This window comes from Thamnophis sirtalis, unplaced genomic scaffold (genome assembly GCF_051295495.1).
Source record: "Thamnophis sirtalis isolate CommonGarterSnake01/CBP01778 unplaced genomic scaffold, rThaSir2_p1.2 scaffold_14, whole genome shotgun sequence".
Classification (NCBI taxonomy): domain Eukaryota; kingdom Metazoa; phylum Chordata; class Lepidosauria; order Squamata; family Natricidae; genus Thamnophis; species Thamnophis sirtalis.
Window position 1 is genome coordinate 26403667 of NW_028261394.1, and position 23445 is coordinate 26427111.

General features: G+C 47.4%; 1 protein-coding gene across 1 annotated transcript in view; it reads right to left on the minus strand.

Moving 5' to 3' along the window:
- The window catches only part of BCAR1 (BCAR1 scaffold protein, Cas family member), a 52428-nt gene that overhangs the window by 15391 nt on the left and 13592 nt on the right, over positions 1 to 23445 (minus strand). The window contains exon 2 of the mRNA XM_087729452.1: positions 3411 to 4028. Coding sequence (XP_087585578.1) covers positions 3411 to 4028 — 618 coding nt within the window. The remainder of the gene's footprint in view (positions 1 to 3410; positions 4029 to 23445) is intronic.

Here is a 23445-nt window from a genome sequence, read left to right on the forward strand (position 1 = left end):
AGCGGTTTTTTTGCAACGGCAAAGGTCTTTGGATGTCTAGTGTCAGATGCCAATTAAGAGTAAGATCGCTTTGGATCCTGAAAACACCCCTGGCCCCATTTCAGTTCACCCTCCTGGGCTGATTCCTTTGCAATCCCCTGCACACACGCACACACATTCTGTCTTCTCTGACTCCCTCCCTATTATCCATCCATCTGTCTGTCTGTCTATCATCCATCCATCCATCCATCCACCATCCACCATCCATCCACCATCTATCCACCCATCCACCACCCATCCATCATCTATCCATCCATCCACCACCCATCCATCATCTATCCATCCATCCACCACCCATCCATCATCTATCCATCCATCCACCATCCACCATCCATCCACCATCTATCCATCCATCCACCACCCATCCATCATCTATCCATCCATCCACCCATCCACCATCCATCATCCACCACCTAGCCATCCATCCATCCATCCACCCTCCCTCCCTCCATCCTCTGTCTGTCTGTCTGTCTGTCTGTCTAGAACAGTCAACTGATGGAACAGAATTTGCCTTCAGAATTTGTGGGAGCTTCATCACTGGAAGCTTTCAGCCATCTGTCAGAAATGGCGTAGAGTCTACTTGGGGCTACATGACCTACAAGGTTCCTTCCAACTCTGTTAATGTCTGTCTGTCTGTCTCTGGTTTATATGGTTTCCCAACTTATACACACAGTGACTTCAGGCAGGGTACAGCATCCCTCCCGCCCCTGCCCCCATGCACACCCTACATAGCAGCAACAAACCCAACCACAAACGCCACCTGAGCAGCTCTGAATCAACTTGTGTTTAGGGCCTTCTGGAAAAGTAGCAAGCAGCTTATTTTGAAGGAACAAGGGTTTTGTTCACTAGACTGTTCCCCAAATTTTTTCTGATGGGGGGGAGGGTGTCATGCCAGATGAGCAAGTTCTCAATCTGTAGCAACATCCGTTCCCCTGTTTCTATTTTTCCCAGGGAATCCCCCCCTCCCCTTCCACACCCTATGACCCAAACTGCATAGAGCAGTGGTTCCCAAACTTGGCAACTTTAAGACTTGTGGACTTCAACTCCCAGAATTCTCCAGCCAGCTCTGCTGGGAGTTGAAGTCCACAAGTCTTAAAGTTGCCAAGTTTGGGAACCACTGGCATAGAGGAATCACCTAGAACAGGGGTGTGAAACGCAAGGCCCAGGGGCAGGATTCGGCCCACAGGGTACTTAGATCTGGCCCACGAAGCCGCTCTGGAAACAGCAAAGGATGGGCCTGCCAGCAAAACCAGGCTCCCGAGTTTCGTTTTCGGAAGTCCTGCATTTGCCCTGGCAGAGGGTAGCAGGAGGCCGTAGCAGCCGAAAACGGAGCTCGGCTGCCGGTTTTTGCTGGCAGAGCACTTGAGCTGCCACAGGCTCCCCTGACCCAAATGATGCCGAGTTAGCCAACCTCCCCCTGGCCATCCCCACCCCACCCCCCTGAGGTCAAGCAGACCTAGAAGATGCCGGCCTCTCTGGGGCCAGAAGGCAGCCTGCAGTGGGGCAGAAAAAGCTTCCTGTAGGCACGACAGGTAGTCCTCGACTTATGACCGCAATTGAGCCCCAAATTGATGTTGCTAAGTGGAAAATCTGTTAAGTGAGTCCCCACCCCCTGTTTTATGAGCTCTGTTGCCGCAGTTGTGAAGTTAGCAAAACGGTTGTTATGTAAACTCTGACTTGGCGGGTCAGAAGGTCGCAAAAGGGGATCCTATGAGTTGCCAAGCGGCTGATTTTGCATCCCGTGACCTCAGGGATGCTGCAGTGGCCAAAATTGTGAAAAACGGTTTTAAGACAGGTTGTAATTTCAAACGGTCACTAAACGAAATGGTTGTAAGCCGAGGACTACTGTACTTGTCTTCCCCGTGGTTTGCTCCAGGATGGCCGCTTGGTGCCTCCTGCTCTCCACACCACAAAATCTGGGGGAAAGGGAGAGAGGTGGGTGGGAGGCTAAGACACGTCTTCCCAAATCGCTTCCTTCCTTCATTCCTTCCTTCCCCCCAGTCTTTCCTTCAAGGTCAGCGGTTGAGTGCAAGAGAACGAGAGGCAGGGCTTGGGAAGGAGGGGGTGTTGCAAGGAAGCGACAGTCTGGCGCACCGGCGCGCGCGCACACACACACACACCAGTGCAGACAAAGAAGTTCTCGAGTGCCTGTGTGTGGATTGACACAAGGAGCAGAGCAGAATAACAGAGCTGGAAAGGGACCTTGTAGGTCATTTACTCCAACCCCCTGCCAAAGCAGGAGGCCCTACTCCATTTCTGACAGAGGGCAGTCCAGCCTCTTCTTGAAAGCCGCCAGGGATGAAACTCCCACAACTTCTGAAGGCAACTCTGTTCCATGGGTTGATTGTTCTCATGGTCAGAAAGTTCCTCCTTATTTCCAGGTTGAATCTCTCCTTGGTCAGTTTCCGTCCATTATTCCTTGTCTGGCCTTCGGGTAATTTGGAAAACAGCTTGACACCCCCCCCCCTCTTCTCAAAGGACCCTGTCTGCTTCTTGTATCAATCCACACACAATCCACACAAAACCTCCTGTGGCTGAGCTGGCCCAGCAAAGACCAAGCCTGCCGGGGGAATGTTAGTAGCTCCAGATCTACTCCATCTTTCCTTGGTTAAGCTGCTTAGACAGGACCTGCAAACCTGGTTTATTTACTCCCGGCTTCTGTGCCAATGCCCCAGTTTCGCCTGGCCTGGATTCACACCAAGAGCAACTTGGACAAAGTCCCTTCTTTGCACTATTCCAAGGCTGGAGCCAAAGGATTGGAGAGTCAGGGCAGGGGCTCCTGAGCCCCCTCCCCTTCTGCAGGAAGCCCTCCCTACCAACCCCAGCCCTGCCCAGGAAGGGGCACTAGGGTGCCTCTGTGACGGAGGCCCAGGAGAAGTCATTTCCGTTCCCAGGATAGGACCGGAAAGGGCTTTCTGGAGCCTCCTGCAACGCCCCGCTCGGGCAAAAGTCCCAGTGAAATTGCAAATCTGAAGTCCAGCCCTTGGCCTCCTTCCAGGCCGCTGCTCGGCTGGAGGGGAGAGCAGACGAGAGGAGCGCTGAGCGCGCAGGGCACCAAGAGCCCAGATCTGGAACCGCCTCTTCTCCATGCTCCCCCGCCCGCCCCCCTCGTCCTGCCTTGCAATTCAAAGCTGCCCAGGAGGAGAACACAAGCCGCCCCTGTCCCTTCAGCTGTTTGAAGCAGAGAGGGAGGGTCTGCTGCCAGCCCACCCACCAGCAGGCTGCCCTGCAGGCCCAGCTGGGCCACACCTGCTTCCTGCCCCCCCCACCTCCAATCCTCACCCCTGGTGGATGAGGGTTTTCTTTTTGTACTGACTGGTGTGGGAACCGAAAGACACGGAGCCCCAGATGCCCCTGTCTCGGCCACTTACCTTGCCTTGGGCTTTGGGGGGGTCCCAGCCGTGGCCATCCAGGGAAGGAGGGACCTGGTAAATGTCCTGCCCCAGGCCGGAGGGGGCTGGAGGGACTTGGTAAATGTCCTGGGAGGGACAGGCCGGCCCGGCTGGCACCTGATAAACATCCTGGCCTTGAGAAGGACTTTGCTTGGCGTAGGCGGAAATCTGCTTGCCGGCAGGAGACTGGAAGGGCCCCGGGGCCCCTGGGGTCTTGTTGGGCGCTGGCACTAAGTAGACGTTGTCCTCTTGGGGGAGGTAGGAAGGGTGCATGGGGGTGTACTGAGAGGCAGGGGAGAGAGGGGTGTAGCCCCCCTGCTGGGGAAAGGCCAGTGGGGTTTGTCCTGCGGGCTGGGGCAGCAAAGGCTGGAGGGGCCCCTGGTGGGGCCCCGGAAGCTGCTTCTTGTCGTACATCCCCACCAGGATCTTGAGGCGGTTGCCTGGCACGATGCCCTGCCGGCCATGCAAGGAGCAGAGCCACCAGCCGTCCAGGCCTTGCGTGTTGCGCTCCAGCACCGTCATGATGTCCCCCTTGCGGAAGGAGAGCTCGTCCGGGGATTCGGCCACGTTGTCGTAGAGGGCCTTGGCCAGCACGTTCTGCAAGAAAGAGGCGAAGGGGCTCACGTCAGGCCAGCTATGCGTTCAAAGCAGCTCAGTCGGTTTCAGCGGGCCCAAATCAAACCTTTATTGTCAATGCACAACAAGGGTGCCATGACATTGGAGGACAACGACAACGCACAGGACCTACACCACCATTGGCAGACCACAAGGCTGAAGGAGGGTGGGCCCATCGCACCAAGTCACAAGCCAACCAACCCCACGAGCAAGAAGCATACTATGGTTCCTTAAGCAAACCACTGCAGCCAAGTTCAACAACATGCTAAACCCCAACGCTTAACTCATTAGAAGAGGAGACGGGACAGTCAATTGTCTGAAAAGGTAAAGGCTCTTCTGCTTGAGTAGGGGGCTGGACTAGAAGACCTACAAGGTCCCTTCCAGTTCTATTCCATTCTGTTCTGTTTTGTTCTATTCAGTTCTTTTCAGTTCTGTTCTGTTCTGCTCTGTTCTATTATTCTACTCTACTACTTACTCTACTCTACATTGTGTTTTTGCACACTGAAGTAAATCCAAATCAACCAAGCAAACACTATAGACTAGAGTAGGGGTCTTCAACCTTGGCAACTTTAAGACTTGTGGACTTCAACTCCCAAAATTGAAGTCCACAAGTCTTAAAGTTGCCAAGATTGGAGACCCCCTGGACTAGAGTGAATAACAAAATAACAAGAATTGGAAGGGACCTTGGAGGTCTTCTAATGCAACCCATGCTGAAGCAGAGGACCCTATACCAAGGGTATACAACCTTGGAACATTAATACGTGTGGAGTTCGATTCCCAGAATTCCCCAGCCAGCATGCTATATAACATTCCAGACAAATGGCTGTCATTTCTTCTTAAAAACCTCCAGTGATGGAGCAGCCATAACTTCTGGAGATGAGCACAAGTTAATTCTTCTCACTGATAGGACATTTCTCCTTAGTTCTAGGTTGCTTCTCTCTTTCAGGCTCTTCCATCTCTTACTTCTTCTCCCCCTGCCCTTAGGGCCTTTAAAGAATAGGTTGAACCCCTCTTTTCCACGACAGCACCTCAAATATTGGACGATGCTATCATGTCACTCCTAATCCTTCACTTTGTTCCTGCAACTGTTCATTTAGCCTCCAGCCCACTAAACATCTTTGCTGCTTTTCTCTGCACTCCTCCACCATTATTTTCTTATCATGGTGACCAGAGCTGTAGCTAATATTCCAAAAGTGGCACTGTTGCTTTGTGTGATCTTAATTCAGGTAATCCTCAACTTACGACCGCAACGGAGCCCAACATTTATCTTGCTAAGTGAGACATTCGTAAAGTGGGGTTTTGCCCCATTTTATGCCTTTTCTTGCCATATTTGTTTAGCGAATCACTGCAGTTGTTAAATTAGTCACACGGTTGTTAAGTCAATCTGATCTCCCCATTGACTTGGCTGGTCAGAAGGTTACAAAAAGGGGATTGAATGACCCCGGGACACTGGAGCCATCATAAATGTGAGTCAGTCGTCAAGCCTCCGCATGTAAAACAAGTGACCATGGGGATACTGCAATGGTCATAAAGGTGAAAAATGGTCATAGGTCAGTTTTTTTCAGGGCTGTTCTAATTTCGAACTATCACTAAGCAGACTGTTGTTAAGTCTGGGACGACCTGTACCAGTGTCCGGTCAAAAGTGATGTAAGTCGCAGTCATGTGACCACAAGGGGCTGCAAACAGTTGTAAATGCGGGTTGGTTACTGAGCCGCTAGAACCGTGATGGTGAACCTGTGGCACATGCAGCCGTTTCTGAGGGCACAGAAGGCATTGCCATGTCAGCTCCAGCGCACATGCGCGTGCTGGCCAGCTGATTTTCGGCCATTTTTCGCCTTCTGGAAGTCCGTCCAGCAACGGACTTCTGTTTCCGCGTGTTGGGCTGTTTTTCACCTTCCGGAGGGAGAAAGATGGCCCAATGGGCAACCCGGAAGTTTGTCCCTGAACTTCCGGTTTCCATACTGGGTGGTTTTTTTGCCCTCCCCAGGTTCCTAAAAAGCCTCTGGAGCCTGGGGAGGACAAAACACGGACCTACCAGGCCCACCGGAAGTAGGAAAACGGGCCGTTTATGGCCTCCGGAGCGGGGGCAGCCATTTTTGCCCTCCCCAGGTTCGAAGAAAGCCGTGCACGAATGCGTAGGGCAGTGGGGTGTGTGTGTGTCACAAGCACATGTGCAGGGGGCACGGCACAGGGGGGGAATTAAATTATGGGGCTGGGCACGTGGGTGCACACGATAGCAGATGCGCATGTGCTTTTGTCACCTGAGGTGAAAAAGGTTCGCCATCGCGGACCTAGAATGTGGTCATGTGACTACGGGGGTTGTGGGGACATTGGAACTTTGAATCTGGGTTGTAAACCCCATTTTCAGGGTCTGTCATAACTTTGAAACCATCATTAAGCAACTAGTTGTAAGCCGATGATGACCTGTACCCCATGTCAGACCAGCAGCCCTCAAGAAAGCCTGCCAAACGGACTGGAAAAGCATGGAAATACACAGGAGGCCACTAGCGTATTCTCCATTGCCCCTCTTCCAAATAAAATAGCTTTTTATTTTTTCCTTTTTCCAAATATTATGAAATGTATGCAGTCCTGCGGACAATTCACGGCATGGGAATAATCAGGGCTGTGGGTTTTCCCCCCCACTGCTTTCAGTTTCAAGTATAAATCCTCTGAAGTTCAGCGTCTACTTGAACTTCCTTCCTCCCTCCCAATTTTTTCCCCCTTTCTTTCTCATCCCTTCTCTGGGAAGACAAAGGTCTCCCTAAAGCAGGCGGCTATACGTTGTGTCCCTTTTTAAAACAAACAAACAAACAAACAAATAAGCCAACGAAAGCCTTTGGAAGTCCCACAAAAGCACCAAGACCATCTTCCTTTTTATTCTTAGGAGAAAAACAACAACAACAACAACAACAACAAGAGTCCTTCTTTTCTTTCGGACTAAACTAAACCCTGGATAGATTTCGGACTCTTCTGAGTCGTGTGGATTCAGCTTCTTTTAGGGTTTATAAGTCAGTCTCGTAAACCGGGTTACGGTTAAAATAACCCATCCACGGTTCGTTTTCCTTGTGAATAATTTCGCCTTCTCCAATTACAAGGCTGGCTGATTGTGCAAAGGCAGCCTTTGGGGTTTCTCTCTTTCTCTTTTTAAGTGCAAAGTACATGCATATTATGCTACAGAGATTAACCATCCACGGGCAAAACCATGTGTGTGTGTTTGTGTGTGTCTGCCGCTGGGGGCCAAGAGGGCAGCTGATCTTGTCCCTGGTCCTTCTCTGCTGAGGGGTGGGTGGCTCTCTCCCACTACCACCCCCTCGTCCTTTTCCCAGGCAGGAAGTGCCAAAGCCATGACTCAATCACAGATTTCCCTTTGTGCCTCCAGCAGAAGAGGTTCGGATGGAAAGTTGACTTCCCAGGGCAAACATCTATCAAGGAAGGAAGAGGGGGAGGGAGGGAGGGAGGGAGGGAGATCTCCATGCCTCTGGAATCGGCCCTTCCACCTTTTATTAAAGGTTGTGGGGCCTCAGCTACCCTGGGTCACCGGACCAGGCGAAATCTTGAACAAGACTCAAGCTCTTGGCAAGGATTCCACTTCCAGAGCCAAGGTGGCGCAGTGGTTAAATGCAGCACTGCAGGCTACTGCTAGATCAGCAGGTCAGCGGTTCAAATCTCACCGGCTCAGGGTTGACTCAGCCTTCCATCCTTCCGAGGTGGGTAAAATGAGGACCCAGATTGTTGGGGGCAATATGCTGACTCTCTGTAAACCGCTTAGAGAGGCCTGAAAGGCCTATGAAGCGGTATATAAGTCTACTGCTACTGCTATTCCTGGTTTGGCTGCCAGAGCACAAAACAAGATTTGCAAATCCTAACCATGATCAGTCAGGGAAGAAGCAGGCTTTTGCTGGACCCCAGAGGAACATTAGTTGCTCCATGGAGAAATCAAGATTTAACTCCAAACAACTAGATGCAAGGACAGCTACACACACACAAACACACCCACACCCACACCCACACCCATGTCATCCCACAGCTAGACAACTAATCCCCACAGCAGTCTTATACCTGGGGATGTCAAACCACGTAGCAGTGCTGTGTTACTATTATCCTTCTCATCTTTCCTATTCCTTTAGCATCTTATAACTTTGTTGTTTGTATCTTATAGCAATAGCACTTAGACTTACCTTATTTTTGGAATGTAAGACGCACTTTTTCCCCCCTCAAAAAAGAGGGTGAAAATCTGGGGGTGTCTTATACACTGAATACAGCATTTTTGGTCTCCCGAAACCCTGCCCCCTTTGCAAAAATGGATGTGCAGAGGATTTGGGCGGCTTCCAGAGTGCTCCTGGAGGCTGGGGAGGGCAAAATGAGCAAAAAATGGGCCCTTTTTTGCTCATTTTTGCCCCCAGGAGCACTTTATAAACCTCCTAAAGGCTATGTATGCCCCTTAAAATGGGCCTGTTTTTGCGAAAAACGGGCTGTTTTTTGGAGGTCTGCAGAGTGCAAAACCTTTTTTCTTAATTTGCCTCTTCAAAATCTTGGTGCATCTTGTACTCCGAAAAATGCATACCGCTTCACAGTGCTTTACAGCCCTCTCTAAGGGGTTTACAGAGTTAGCCTCTTGCTCTCAACAATCTGGGTCCTCATCTTACCCACCTCGGGAGGACGGAAGGCTGAGTCAACCTTGAGCCTGGTGAGAGTCAATCTGCCAAATTGCAGGCAGCCGGCAGTCAGCAGAAGTAGCCTGCAGTACTGCACTCTAACCACTGCGCCATCACACCTCATATGATTTACTGCAGTGTTTCTCAACCTTGTCAACTTGAAGATGTCTGGACTTCAACTCCCAGAATTCCCCAGCCAGCATTCGCTGGCTGGGGAATTCTGGGAGTTGAAGTCCAGACATCTTCAAGTTGACAAGGTTGAGAAACACTGATTTACTGTATGTGGATTGCCTTTATTTAGTATCATATGTCTTTCCCTGAGTATTGCATCTTATGATTTATTATTTGTGTTATGATTATGATCATGATTTACCACTTGTTTGTATGTACACGGAGAGCTTAGGCACTGGAGACAAATTCCTTGTGTGTCCAAAGACACTTGGCCAATAAAGAATTCCACTCCACTCCCACATCCCATCTCCATCCCCATCCCAATCCCACCACACTCCATTTTTTAGCCAGGGGCCTGCTGGCAAGCTTCAGAGAATGGTTCCATCTCCATCCCTTCCCTGCTGTAGATGATAGATCTGCCGGTTTGGCGCCTTTCTTTTTGTGCTATGTTTCCTTTCAGGAGACCGGGGATACATTTTCCCCAAGAAGAGCCCTTTGTTTACAATGTTTGGCCAGAAGAAAATGTCCTGGAGCAAACTCCCAAGACCGAAGTCCGAAAGCAGCTTATGTACTAGGGATTGCCAGGCCAACTTTAGCATCGCAGCCCAGGCAAAGAAGATGGTGGGGTTTCCTATGTCCAGTGCCAAGAGGCTGTAGGTCAACCTTCAGCAGAGGACCAAATGCCAGGGGGGAGTTGTAGCCCCAGTGTGGGCACCAGGACAGCAAAGGTAACCCAGATGCTCAGACTGACCTGGTCCCTCCCAAGTATCAGGAAAAACAACAATTCACTTTCTCATCTCCACCCCTTTCTGCCAGCAGGCTAAAATAATGTTTCCTCAACCCCAAAGTCCTTTTTCAAAAGGGCTTTTCCTTGAAGACGTTTCGCTTTTCATCCAAGAAGCTTCTTCAGCTCTGACTGGATGGTTGGGGATGGATGGATTTATACTCCTTGCAGACAGCTGGTCATTTGCATCCTTTTAGAGGGTCCTTGAGGCCACTTGGAGGCTTGTCTGACTCTTCAGGGTCACCTGAGTGGTGCAAATGGTTCCTGTAGTCTGCAATTTTTCCTCTGGAAATCCATTCCTTCTCCCACACCATTCAAAGGGTCTTCATCCCAAATTCTATAGCTAGAACTCTGAAGAAGCTTCTTGGATGAGAAGCGAAAAGTCTTCAAGGAAAAACAAAGTCCAGTTCCCTTTTGAAAAAGCACTTTTGGGGCAGCCAGAATCTCCAAGGACAATGTTTCTCAACCTCACCGACGTTGAGTTGGAGGGACTTCAACTCCCAGCATTTCTTAGACAGCACGGTATTCTGGGAATTGGTCCATATGCTGGCTAGAGAATTTTGAGGGTTGGTCCCCTTCTGGCTGGGGAATTCTTGCAGTTGAAGTCCACCCATCTTAAAGGAAACCCTAACAGTGAGAACAATTAATCAGTGGAACAGCTTGCCTTCAGATGGGCGCTCCATCTCTGGAGGTTTTTAAGAAGAGACTGGACAGCCGCTTGTCTGAAATAGGATAAGTTCCCCTGCTTGAGCAGGGGGCTGGACTAGACTAGAAGACCTCCAAGGTCCCCTCCAGCGCTATTCTATTCTGAACACTGGGATAAAAGGCCTTTTCCTTTCTACCTCTGGGCTACTCCACATGTTGCTTTTTGGCATATGAAGCTGCGGTGGGCTTCAGGATGCTCAGTCGAGATTGGAAAGACAATCCCACGGTTTCTACATATCTGGTGCTGGCTTTGAAGAATGCAAAGCATTTCCCAGGCTGGCCCCGACTGTACCAGAAGAGTCCCATGGCTGAAAACGAACAGAGACAAAAAAGCTAATATGCTGCATACGATTTTTCTGTGAGAAAGGAAGGTGGAAATGCAGAGCTCAACGTTAGCAGGAGTGGTGTAAGAGGAAGACTTCATGGCTGAACTATTCAGATCCAGGGGCCTGATTGTGTTCATACATACCTGGTTTGGCTTGTGTAAAAGAGTGGCCCTTTGGCAAACAGCTCTCTTTAACCCTATGCCATTCCTCCCAACCCAAATTCGGACTAATAGTACAGTACAGTAGCAGGAGTGTGCAGCAGTACAATCCTCTGATAGCTGGGGAATTCTGGGAGTTGAAGTCCACACGTCTCAAAGTGGATGGAACTGATGCTCTAGATTATGCTGGAACTATGCTCCAGCAACCTGGAATTAAGGATAAACTTCCTAACAGTGAAGACAATTAACCGGTGGAAGAGCTGGCCTTCAGACATTCTGGGTGGTTCATCACTGGAGGTTTTTGTTAAAAAAAGACTGGGCAGTCACTTGTCTGAAATGGTATAGGGTCTCCTGCCTGAGCAGGGGGCTGGACTAGAAGAAGACCTCCAAGATCTCTTCCAGCTCTTTTCCGAATTTGAATGTGGCTGGGGAATTCTGGGAATTGAAGTCCACTCATCTTGGGAACCCCTGAGGCTGATTCACACTGATGAAGATTGCCGTGCAAAAGAACCAACAACCACCGCCACTCTGGAGGGCTGTAATAACCAATTGGTGTAGCCACCTGTTGAAGAGTGTGAAAAAGACAAGCCATCCATACATGCTCCTATCCCCCAAAACATTTCCACAGATTGCAGCTTCCTGGGGTTGAGTGATCCCCTTTTGCAAACTTCCCACTTGGCTTCCAACAAGCAAAGTCAAAGTGGGTGGGGGGAAGCACAGTTCACTTAACAACTGCTGTGATTCGCTTAACAACCATGGCAAAAATGTGTTGTAAAACTGAGACAGGACTCACTTTACAACTGCCTTGCTTACCAACAGACATTCTGGTCTCAATTGTAGTCCTACACGCCCTGGTTGTTGACTTAAAATGTCAGCTGAGGGTTTAGAAATTCAGCACGTTGTCACGGAGTAAACTAAAAAAGCGCAGACAAGTATCGGCAAGAGTGAAGCTCAACTTCACCATCATTTCTTAATCCCCAAAGAATGGCCAAATCATAACAGAACGAAACAAACCCGGACTTGTTCGCAGAACTATCGGTTACATAAGACAATGGTACCATGCGAGTGAACAAATTATCACAAAAGACACAGTGCTAAGTATTTATCTCTTGCGATACAAGTCATCCCCCCCCCCGCTATACTATCCTATTTGTTACTCATTAAAGTTACAGAGTTAGGAACTGTTTGTTTATTTAGCTTGACCGTTCATCCATAAGCAATGGGATATTCTCTCCGCCTTCTAAATGCACTGCTAATTTATTAATTTGAATAAATCCTATTAATACCCACCCACCCCCTACAGTTGCATGAAGCCTTCAGGCTGGCTAAAAAGCCAAGGACAGGCCTGCTTCTCTGGGCCTTTTTTGCAGCTGGCCATCTTGTTTAGACTACAAGAAGAGATCGAGATATACCTGGCAGGAAAAAAAAATATTTTCCAAAAGAGGAATGCAAGACAATAAGGCAGAGGAGATATGCCCAGCCAGACAGCTTTGCTGCTTGGGATCACGGAGGACACATTTTTCTAATCCAAATTTCCAAAGAGGCTTCTCGTGTTTCAAAGGAGAATCCCAGGAATGTGATGGGGGGAAAAAGACGGATCAAATCTTCTCTTGGGAAACAGGAGAGTGTTTTTTGGCAGATGACCAAGGCAGCTGTCTTCCTACCACACTTCTACCCTTTGTGGACTTCAACTCCCAGAATTCCCCAACCAGCATGCCCTGGACTTTCTGGACAAATTCTCTTTCGCCGGGGCCTGCTGATTGGGGAATTCTGGGAGTTGAAGTCCACAAATCACCAAGACTCAAAAAATACTCTTCTAGATTCTATTTCTTAGCTCTAAAGAGACTTCTGGATGTTACCCGGTCACTTGGGGCTTTAGAAAGTGTTCATCCCCTTTCACCCAGGTAATTGCTCCAGCAATTCAAGGTCTCCTCCCTTCCTCTCCACAGGTCATTTCCAGTTCTGCCTGGATTCCTCCAGAGTTGAGATGCTAATTAAAAATGCATTCAGCTGTGTCTGTGAAGAGTTTCTCTGGATTTATGGCATGGGTGAGGGAATGATGTCCCTTTTATGATTTGTGGATTTCAACTCCCAGAATTCCTGAGCTAGCCATGCTGGCTCAGGAATTCTGGGAGTTGAAGTCCACAAGTCATAAAAGGGCCATCGTTTCCCATCTCTGCTTTATGGTCAGGGCCTCCATTCCAACACATGGCAGACTTTTACAATCTGTGGACTTCGATTCCCAGAATTCCTGGGTCAGCCATGTTGGATCAGGAATTCTGGGAGCTGAAGTCCGCAAGTCATGAAAGGGCCATCGTTTTCCCATCACTGCTCTATGGTCAGGGCCTCCATTTCAGTCTCTTCTCTTTTCCTTCTCCTGTCACAGAACATGGCAATTTGTTTTGAGCATTTTGCTGGAGGGGCGGAGGGTGGGGGACGGGACAGGTTGGGGTGATGCACGATTAAACAGCCTCCCATAAATTGCAAGCAACCCACTACGACGCCAAGCAGGGGTGGGCCACTATGACACCTTTACGACCTGTGGACTTCAATTCATAGGCCAGCCATGTTGGATGAGGAATTCTGGGAGTTGAAGTCCACAAGTTGTAAAAGTGCCTTAGCTGCCAACCCTGGATGTGGAAGGACCCCAAGTGCCCCATTGCAGGAAAGGGGAACAGAGGTGGAAATCCGTAATTGTAATAATACAGTGGTCCTAGACCAGTGTTTCTCAACCTTGGCGACTTTAAGTCCCGTGGACTTAAACTCCCAGAATCCCTCAGCCAGCATAGCTGGCTGGGGAATTCTGGGAGTTGAAGTCCACAGGACTTAAAGCCGCCAAGGTTGAGAAACACTGTCCTAGACTTACAACCCTTTGTTTAATCTGTTCAAAGTTACAACGGCACTAAAAAAAATTTGGCTTGTGATCATTTTTCACATTTTATGACCATTGCAGCATCCTCATGGTCAGTGATCAAAATGTGGATGCTTGGTGATTGATTCATATTTATGACGGTTCGCTCACACACGCATGCCCTTGGCCTTCCATGCATGCACTTTGGCTTAAAAACCAGGGGCAGGTGGGGAGGCCCACCTGTGATTTCCACCGTGAACCAGTCTGAACCGGCTCAATACAACCTCTGGTCCTGAGGTCATCTGACAATCGAAGCCAACGGGGAACCCAGGTTCACTTAACAATTGCGTTACTAACTTAATAAGCGCAGTGATTCGCTTCAGCATTGTGGCAAGGAAGCCCATAAAATGGGGCAGACCCCACTGAGCCACTGTCTCGCTTAGCAAACAGACGTTTCAGGCTCGACTGTGGTCGTAAGTCGAGGACTACCTGTAACAATCTCTGCTTGGTTTTCCTCCTCCCAAGTGCAGGGAGAACCTTTCCTCCAGTCCGGCAGGATAATTAATGTGGCTTAAGGAACAAGCAAATAAATGCTTGCGCGCAAGACAAAACAGCCCATGTCCTCAGATAGGAATCCGATTACAACACCATCCTCTCTGCTCACGCAAAGGCTAAGTCGTGGGGGGGGAGGGGGAATGCTACGAAAGCGAAGTGAGTCACTTGCATAAAATCCATTGCAACAGGATCTGAATTTCCTGTTGGTTGTCAGCTCTTAAATCACCCTCTTCCTTGGGGGGGGGGGGTTTGACACAGAGGCATGGTTGTCTGTGTGGGGGTGTAAATTCTCCAGGGCAAAGGGAGAAAGCTTTTGGGAGTGGAATTGGCGGGTACACAGGGATTGGAACTTGACTACTCATGGACTTCAACTCCCAGAATTCTTGAACCAGCCATGCTGGCTTAGGGATTCTGGGAGTTGAAGTCCACCGATTGCAGTCCTCCACTTACAACCAAAATGGAGCCCAACGTTTCTGTTGCTAAGTGAAACATTGGTTAAAGTGACTATTGCCCCATTTGATAACCTTTCTTGCCACGATTGTTAATTGCATGATTGCAGTTGCTAATTTAGCGTCGTAGTTGTTAAACGAATCTGGCTTCCTTATTGACTTTGCTTGTCAGATGGTCGCAAAAGAGAATCACATGATCACGGGACATTACAACTGTCATCGTTATGAATCAATTGCCAAGCCTCTGAATTTTGATCACATCGCCACGGGGAGGCAGCAACAGTCGTAAGTGTGAAAAATAGTTCTAAATTACTTTTTCCAGTAATCCAGTATAGCCGTTGTAAGTTTGAATGGCCACTAAATGAACTGTTGTAAGTTGAGGACCACCTGCGGTTGCCCATCCTTGACCTTGAAGAAATGGCTTCTCCAGAAAGGACTTCTGGACGATTTGGGTCAATGCACCAAAGGAGTTATTAAGAACTCCTGTATTTAAAATATAAATATACAGTTTAAAAGACAATAAAAGTGGAATTATTATAGGGAAATAAAATATGGAAGAGGATATTTATTTCTATGGATCGCTGGAATTTCACCCCGAAAATCCATCAGCGTGAAGAAGAAAATAAGCAAGGGCAACAACGGAAGCAGGGAGGAAGAAGAGGGGAAAGAAGAAAGGGTAAAGGAGAGGAAGTAAGGGAAGGGTAGTAAGAGTAGGAGAGGGGGTAAAAAGGGGAAGAAGAGAGGAGGAGTGGGGGAGAGGGAGGGGTAGAAGAAAAGAGGAAGGAGAGGAGGAAAGAAGAAGGTAGAGAAGGTAGAGGTTGGGAAGAAAGAAGGGAGTAGAGTTGTTGCAAAATAAGATGGATGTACGGGGTGGAAAGAAAGCGACCCCGATTATGCTTTTTATATGTTTAAATAGATTGTGATAAACACTAGAAGAGAATAGATAAATATTAAGAGTACTCATGAGAATGTATATTTGTGAATGCATATGAAAAGGAAATCAATAAAAACGTTTTTCAAAAAAGAAAGACAGAATCTTCCTCCTAATTGAGAATTTTCCTCCTAATTGAACAACTGCAGCGCTGCATCCCAGCGTGATCCTTTCTGGATGCACTGAGTCTTAATTCCCGGGCCACAAAAACCATGGATTGGGGCAAGTGGCCCATTGGTGAAGACAATCTACTAATCTGCACACAAACATATCCACAGAGCATTCGAACGCCAGGCCAAAGCACACCTACAAGCACACCACGGAAACCAGTCGCTGAATCTTAAATATATTTATGGTACTTTTAGGTCCTGCTGGACTTTGGGGGGGGGGAATTTACTCCAAGGGGGCTGAGTTTACGCCAAAAGCTAAGCCAATGTTCCAACCATTGTGTGCAGAGTCGTTTCGGGTTCACTGCACTGGTGCCCACCCAGAAAAAGGGGTTATAATTCAGTCCTTTGCTTAAGCCTCGGATGCAAAGGCAGCCCACCCCTGGAGTGGATTCTCCCTTGGTTGTTTTGAAGGATTCAGCACAATTAGCAGCCTCCAGCGCAGGCTCCCTCCCAACAGCTCCTGGTTGCGAAAAAGCTAATAGAGACGAGACTCAAACGTTCTCTCCAGCCACAGAGCCGGGTGAGAATTAATTTTCTGCTCTGGTGGACCCTGCATACATTCCACCCTGCTATTAACAGCAGGTCAAATGAGCTGCTTTTATCATGCAAAACCTGCCAACTTCAGGTGGGATCCCAAGGCAGTCAGGGAATAATATTCCTGCAACCGCTGAAACTGAGGTTATTGTCTTGGTGTCGAGGCTGACGCCATTGCAAACAAAACCAGGCCTCCCTGCATGGGGAAAAACAGGATGTCACCCTAGTAGCTGCACGCCTTGGCTCCCAATTGCTCCACCACAAAGGAAAACAAAGAGTTAAAAGTCAAGTCTTACACTTAGGCAAGAAAAACCGAAAGTACAAAGATAGACTGGGTGAAAGCAGGGCTAATAGCAGTAACTGTGAAAGGCATCTTGGAGCTATAGTGGGCAACCAGCTAAATAGGAGCCAGCAGTATTCAGCGGCAGCCAAAAAAGCCAATTGCATTAACAATCAAGATCAAGGGAGGTACTAATACCACTCTATAAAGCCTTAGTAAGACCACACCTAGAGTACTGCATCCAGTTTTGGTCACCACACACATTTTACCCTCATGGGTAAAACGAGGACCCAGATTGTTGGGGACACTGTAAACTGCTTAGCGACAGCTATAAAGCAGTATATACGTCTAAGTGCTATTGCTGTGTATCTCTCTGTCTGTCTATTTATTTATTCTGCCTGCCTGCCTGCCTACTTACCCACCCACCCACCTACCTATGAGCCATGGTGGCACAGTGGATAAGAATGCCATATTGCAAGCTGACACTGCCAATGCTAAGAATTAAATTCTGACTAGTTCAAGATTGACCCAGCCTTCCATCCATCCAAGGTGGGTAAAATGAGGACCCAGATTGTTGGGGACAAGAGGCTGATTCTGTAAACCCCTTAGAGAGGGCTGTAAAAGCACTGTGATGCAGTATATGTCTAAGTGCTATTCCTTCCTTCCTTCCTTCCTTCCTTCCTTCCTTCCTTCCTTCCTTCCTTCCTTCCTTCCTTCCTTCCTTCCTTCCTTCCTTCCTTGTGGTTAGAGTGCAGTATTGCAGGCCAACTCTACCCACTGCCAATAGTTTGAATTTCACAAGACTCAAGGTTGAAGGTTGACTCAGCCTTCCGTCCTTCTGAGGTGGGTAAAATGAGGACCTAGACTGTTGCGGGCAAGAGGCTGACTCTGTAAACCGCTTAGAGAGGGCTGTAGAGCATTGAAAAGCAGTATATAAGTCTATGTATTATTGCTATTCAGGAAGGGTTACCCTCAAGATGGCAAAGTGGGAGCAGAGGCAACCCTGGCCAGATCAAAAAGAGGTTGCCGGTTACTTCTCTGCATGAATCATTGCTCTAAGCTGGTTTCCATCCAGACACTGAGCCGGCCCAGCAGTGACTCACCGCAAATTGGGGTGGGGGGGAACCTAGCTCAAAAGCCTTGCTTTTTATATCCTCTACGAGAGGTTGAGCCCTTCACATGCCAGACTGATGTGCCTTTCCCCAAAAGCAGAAAGCATGACTCAGAATGAGGGGCGGTCCGTGCTAGCATCATTGAGCAGAAACTGAGAGGAACCTTTTCCTCCCCGCCTCCCCCCGTGTCCCCCCCCCGGCAGTTTTACAACCACACATTCTCGGCATGCTAGGACAGAGCTGTGGTGTCTCAGCCCCAGTGAGATCTTCAGATCTGGCACTCGGGCCCTTCCATCCTCCCACTGGCTCCCACAACAAAGTCCTTTTTGTGCCCGAGTGGTTTGCAGACAGTAGGGAATTGTCATCGTCCCCCTTGAAGGCCTGAAGTGTGGGGGAGTGGCCAGGACAAGAGCCCTAGAAACTTTGCTGTAGAGAGGCTGGGGGTGGGGGTGGGGTTTTTTCCTAACCACAAAGCTCCCCCCCTTTCAATTGGAAGAAACAAAGCATTGCATAGTAAACCCTCTCAACCTTCCCCAACCTTGGCCATCTGAAGCTGGGTGGCCTTCAACCCCCAGAATTCTCCAGCCAGCAAGCGGTGGCCACAAGTGTGAGGATTAGTTTTAAGTCACTTTTTTTCAGCGTTATCGTAACTTTAGGCAGTTGCTAAATGAATAGTTTAGGACTATCTATATGCAGCACATCTAATATGCCTTTAAGTTTTTCTAATTGTAATGTAATCCTTTTATTGTTACAAGAATACATAAATTAAATTATATTTGAATTGATTTTATATTGTTTCAAAATCTAGTTGTAATTTACTCCTTTTATTGTTACAAGAATACATAAATTATATTTGAATTGATTTTATATTGTTTCAAAATCTAGTTTATCATCTCTTTTCTCTCTGATTTTTCTTCTTTCTCTCTGAGCTGTGTTTTTAAATATCCACTTTAAAAAGTTTTTTTTTCATATACCAAGATTACAGAATCCTAAACAGCCATTAGATGGCAGCCAAGGTTATTTCACTGTGTCTCTTTGCTGCCATCTAGTGCTCATTTGGGTATTGCAGCTCAGTGTCAGATGCATCTTTAGACTTAGCATGGAGCCCAGAGGGCTAATAGGAGCCCAGGAAGCGACATCTGCCATGACGTCTAGTTTATCTCCACCGCCGTTGGTTTTAACCTCGTGTTGTCTTTCAAATACAGGGAGTCCTCGACTTACGACCACAACTGAGCCCAAAATTTCTGTTGCTAAGGAATACAATTGTTAAGTGAGTTTTGCCCCATTTTATTATCTTCCTTGCCATCATTGTTAGGTGAATCACTGCAGTTGTTAAGTTAGTAACATGGTTGTTAGATGAATTTGGCTTCCTCATTGACTGCTGGTCAGAAGGTTGCAAAAGTGGATCACATGATCCCAGGATGCTGCAACTGTCATAAATATGAATCAGTTGCCAAGCGTCCCAATGTAAATCATGTGACCATGGGGATGCTGCAATGGTCGTAAATGTGAACAATGGTCATAAAGTCACTTTTTTCAGTGCCGTTGTACAGTTGCTAAACGAATGGTTGTTAAGACTAGGACTACTGTATTATTACAGTTACGAATTTCCACCTCTGTTCTCCTTTCCTGCAAGGACTCCCTGCATGTATGAGAGTTTGCTAAAAAGTGCGGAAAAAAATCCATGTCTTTCTGAAACGCAACAGGTTACTTCAACAATGGCAGGGATTGGGCATTTTGGGCATCAAATGAGCCACTGTGGTGCAGTGGTTAGAGTGCAGTACTGCAGGCTACTTCCACTGCCTGCTGGCTGCCTGCAATTTGGCAGTTCAAATCTCAACAGGCTCAAGGTTGACTCAGCTTTCCGTCCTTCTGAGATGGGTAAAATGAGGATCCAGATTGTTGGAGGCAAGAGGCTTCTATAAACCTCTTAGAAAGGACTGTAAAGTGGTATATAAGTCTAAATGCTGTTGCTATTTTCTTCCTTCCTTCTTTCCTTCCTTCCTTCCTTCCTTCCTTCCTTCCTTCCTTGTGGTTAGAGTAAAGTATTGCAGGCTAACTCTACCACTGCCAATAGTTTGAATTTCACCAGGCTCCAGGTTGACTCAGCCTCCTTCCGAGATCCTTCCGAGATCAGTAAAATGAGGACCCAGATTGTTGGGGCCAATAAGCTGACTCTGTAAACCGCTAAGAGAGCACTGCGGAAGTGGTATATAAGTCTAAGGACTATTGCTATCAAGTAGCTCAGCCCATGGGTCTCCTTCAGCCTCATCTCCAGACTGGACATTGGACCACCAAACCTTTCCCAATACCTACACTATTTCATTTGTTTTCCTCCCTGAAAAAAGTAGGCTCACTCTGCAGAGAATACTGCAGCCTCGCTGTGTGCTCTGCTCCCCAAAATCAGTAATCATCAGTAATTCCTGGGTGCATCGCACAGAAATCACCGTGTCCCCATATGACTGGTGACACTGCTCAGAAACAGAGATGCTCAGCACTTTTACATGGCTGCATTTGACATTTTAGTCCTCTTTTCCCAAAAACAGCTGTGCTGTTCTCTGACCAAGGATTTTCTCAGCAAAGAATCCATCTTTTTGCTGCAGAGTTCATGAATATCACCAACAACCGAAGATCCAAAAATAAAAATGTAACGAGCAACAACAACTCTTTGATTCTCACCCTTCAGAGAAACACAGGAAACACAGAATCACTGGGCTGGAAGGGACCTTGGAGGTCTTCTAGTCCACCCCCCCTCCCCACGCTCAAAGCAGGAGATCTTATATCATCCAGGTCAAATCTCTTCTTGAAATTCTTCCTTGAGGGAGCACTCGTACCTTCTGATTGTTCTCACTGTCAGGAAATTTCTCCTTAATTCTAGGTTGGATCTCTCTTTGATTTAATTTCCATTAGTTTGTCTAATTTATCTATTGTTATAATGTGATAATTTCACATTATGCAATTGTTATAATTTCAAAATTGCCCTTTTGTGTAAATGCAGTCCTTCAGGACGCAAGCAAAGCTACATTAAAATTAAAATACAATAAATCAAAATACAATAAGGAAATGTTCTCAACAAGTTCTCTCCTGGCTCCATTAAAGGTCATTTGGTCTTTATTCTCCAAAAAATGGAAGTGGCCTGTCCATTTTATTTTCCCAGGACTTGAGGCACCTATCCAGCAAAATTTGGATCTCTAGGGATGGAGCATTTCCTTCCAAGGCACCAATGGGCTTTGCTTCCCTTTTTTTGCACCACGACTATCCAACCACAGCATGCAAGTTTGTGAGAATCATTTAGCAAGGAAGGCCAGCAGCTGGATTCTTGGATCCAGATGGGGAACGTAACACTGATCCATCACAACACAGAGGACTCATCCCACCAGCTTGGAATTCTCTTCATAACCCAGAAATTGAGCTTGACAGAGAAACAGGCCTTCCCACACCCCCTAAATAAGCCCATGAGATCTGAGACAGCTACTCAAAGCCAGGGGGAGGAGGGGGGAGGAGGAGGAAGAGGAGATGAAGATGGAGGAGAAGAGGAGAAGGAGAAAGAGGAGGAAGAGATGGAGAAGGGGAGGATGAGGAGATGAAGATGAAAGAGGAGAAGAAGGAGAAAGAGGAGGAAGAGGAAGGAGAAGGAGGAGCAGGAGGAGCAGAAACATGTTTGGAGAACGCGTTCTTCTCCTCTCCACTTTCTTGCGATGAGTTGGCCTTCTCCAAACTTCTGCATGTGCCAGATGAGTCCTACGATGGATGTGTGGCAGAATCACATCCAAATGCCTCTTTCTCCAGAAGAACTGCAAGCCAGCCAAGACAAATTTGGCACACACCCACACAGAAATCTGCTGATGATGGTCCAAGAGAAATCCTCTTCAATTTCTGACTCAAGTACTCATATGCCCTCATCGGAGTCTGTCTTCCCTTCATAAGGCCTATTTTTGACAAAAACACCAACCATTGTCTCCTAAACCGCAGAATGAACGAAAAGCAAAGTAACACAAAGATCATTAAAAGGCCTAGGGAGAACTTGCTCCCTATTAAAAAAAAAGAAGGGGCTCAATTTATTTCAGAAGCCACCACTAAGAAGTGATTCTTGCCCTCTTAATGTCCCACAAAATGAGAAGCTGGGGGAGAATCTCATGGAGAAGAGCCAGGAGAGAAATGCACAGGGTCTTCAGATGCTTTCCTTAAGGAAGAAAAAGCAAAGCAGAGGAAGGGAGGGAGGGGAAGCAAGAGTAAGAGAGAAGGTAAGAGGGAGAACAGAGGAGGAGTGGGGGAAAGAGGGGAAGAAGAAAATAGGAAAGAGGGGAGGAAAGAAGAAGGCAGAGAAGGGAGGTTGAGAAGACGGAAGGAGCAAGGTTGTTTGCAAAATAAGAGGGATACACGGGATGGCAAGAAAGTGGCCCAAAATGTATTTTATATATTTGTAAGAAGATAGTGCTAAGCATTAATGGTTAATAGATAAATGTTAATAGCACTTATAAGAATGTATATTTGTGAATGTATTTTTTAATAAAAAGTTTTTTATTTTTTCATTTTCATAACGAACAACCACATATATACTGATACATAACCAACGTTATTTTATATTATTAAATATTTACATCAATTCATCTTACTATCAACCCCTGAGAATGATTATTGGCTCTTCTACTCTCCATACACCATATTTGTACCTTATCCATCACTTTCTTCTCTCTCCTCCTCCTCCTCCTCCTCCTCCTCCTCCTCCTCCTCCTCCTCCTCCTCCTCCTCCTCCTCCCTACCTCCTTTCTTCCCTCTGTCATCCTTCTCTTCTCTACTTCCCCTTCTTCTCTCCCCTTTCCACTCCTCCTTTCTCTCCTCCTCTTCCCCTCCTGCCCTCTCTCCTCTCCTTCTCTTCTTCCCTTACCTCTCTCCTCTCTTTCATACTCTTCATCTCATTTACTTGGTGTATTTCAGCCTCTGAGCAATATTTGTGAATGAATTTGAATGGGAAAAATAAATAACTTTTTCAAAAAAAAAGATGCTTTCCTCAACTGGCTCCTCTCAGCCCAGATGTCTTAGACTACAAGTTCTATAATCCTGTCAGCTTTTGGTCATGCCGTCTGAGGATTATAAGAATCGGCGCTCAATACATTTGAGCTGTGGGGGGGGGGGGAGGCAGCCAAAATACCGGCTGTTTCCCACGGGTAGCGGCAGGAAATGCCATCTGAGATATGAGCATCGCGACAGCATGCCTGCCACCAGTCCAAGCAACAATAGTAACGGTAATGTCGAAGGGAGCTTTATTTATTGGCTCCTGTTTAGATGACATGCCTTACGCCAAAGGATCTCAATATGGCTGCCTACAACAGAAACAGCAATAAAATAATGAAGACACATTAAGACAATTGATAGCTACGTTCAATAAAAAATAAAATGCACTCATTAAAAGTTAAAGTGCGGCGTTTTTCCAGCCTTCGTCTGGGGAGGACTTTCAAGGCACACAGAGCTTGCTTGGGAATGACAGATCCTGATGGATTCCCATTCTCCTTCCAGAAACGAAGCCTAATGGATCCAGGAGATCCTTCCCAGATGAACACAACATCACCGAGCAAAGCTTTTTGGAAAGCAGTTACAGGGATGCCTCAACTTACGACTGCACTTGTGCCCAAAACGTCCATTGCTAAGCAAGACAGTTAAGTGAATTCTGCCCCCATTTTACCACCTTACTTGCCACAATTGTTAAGTGAACCACCA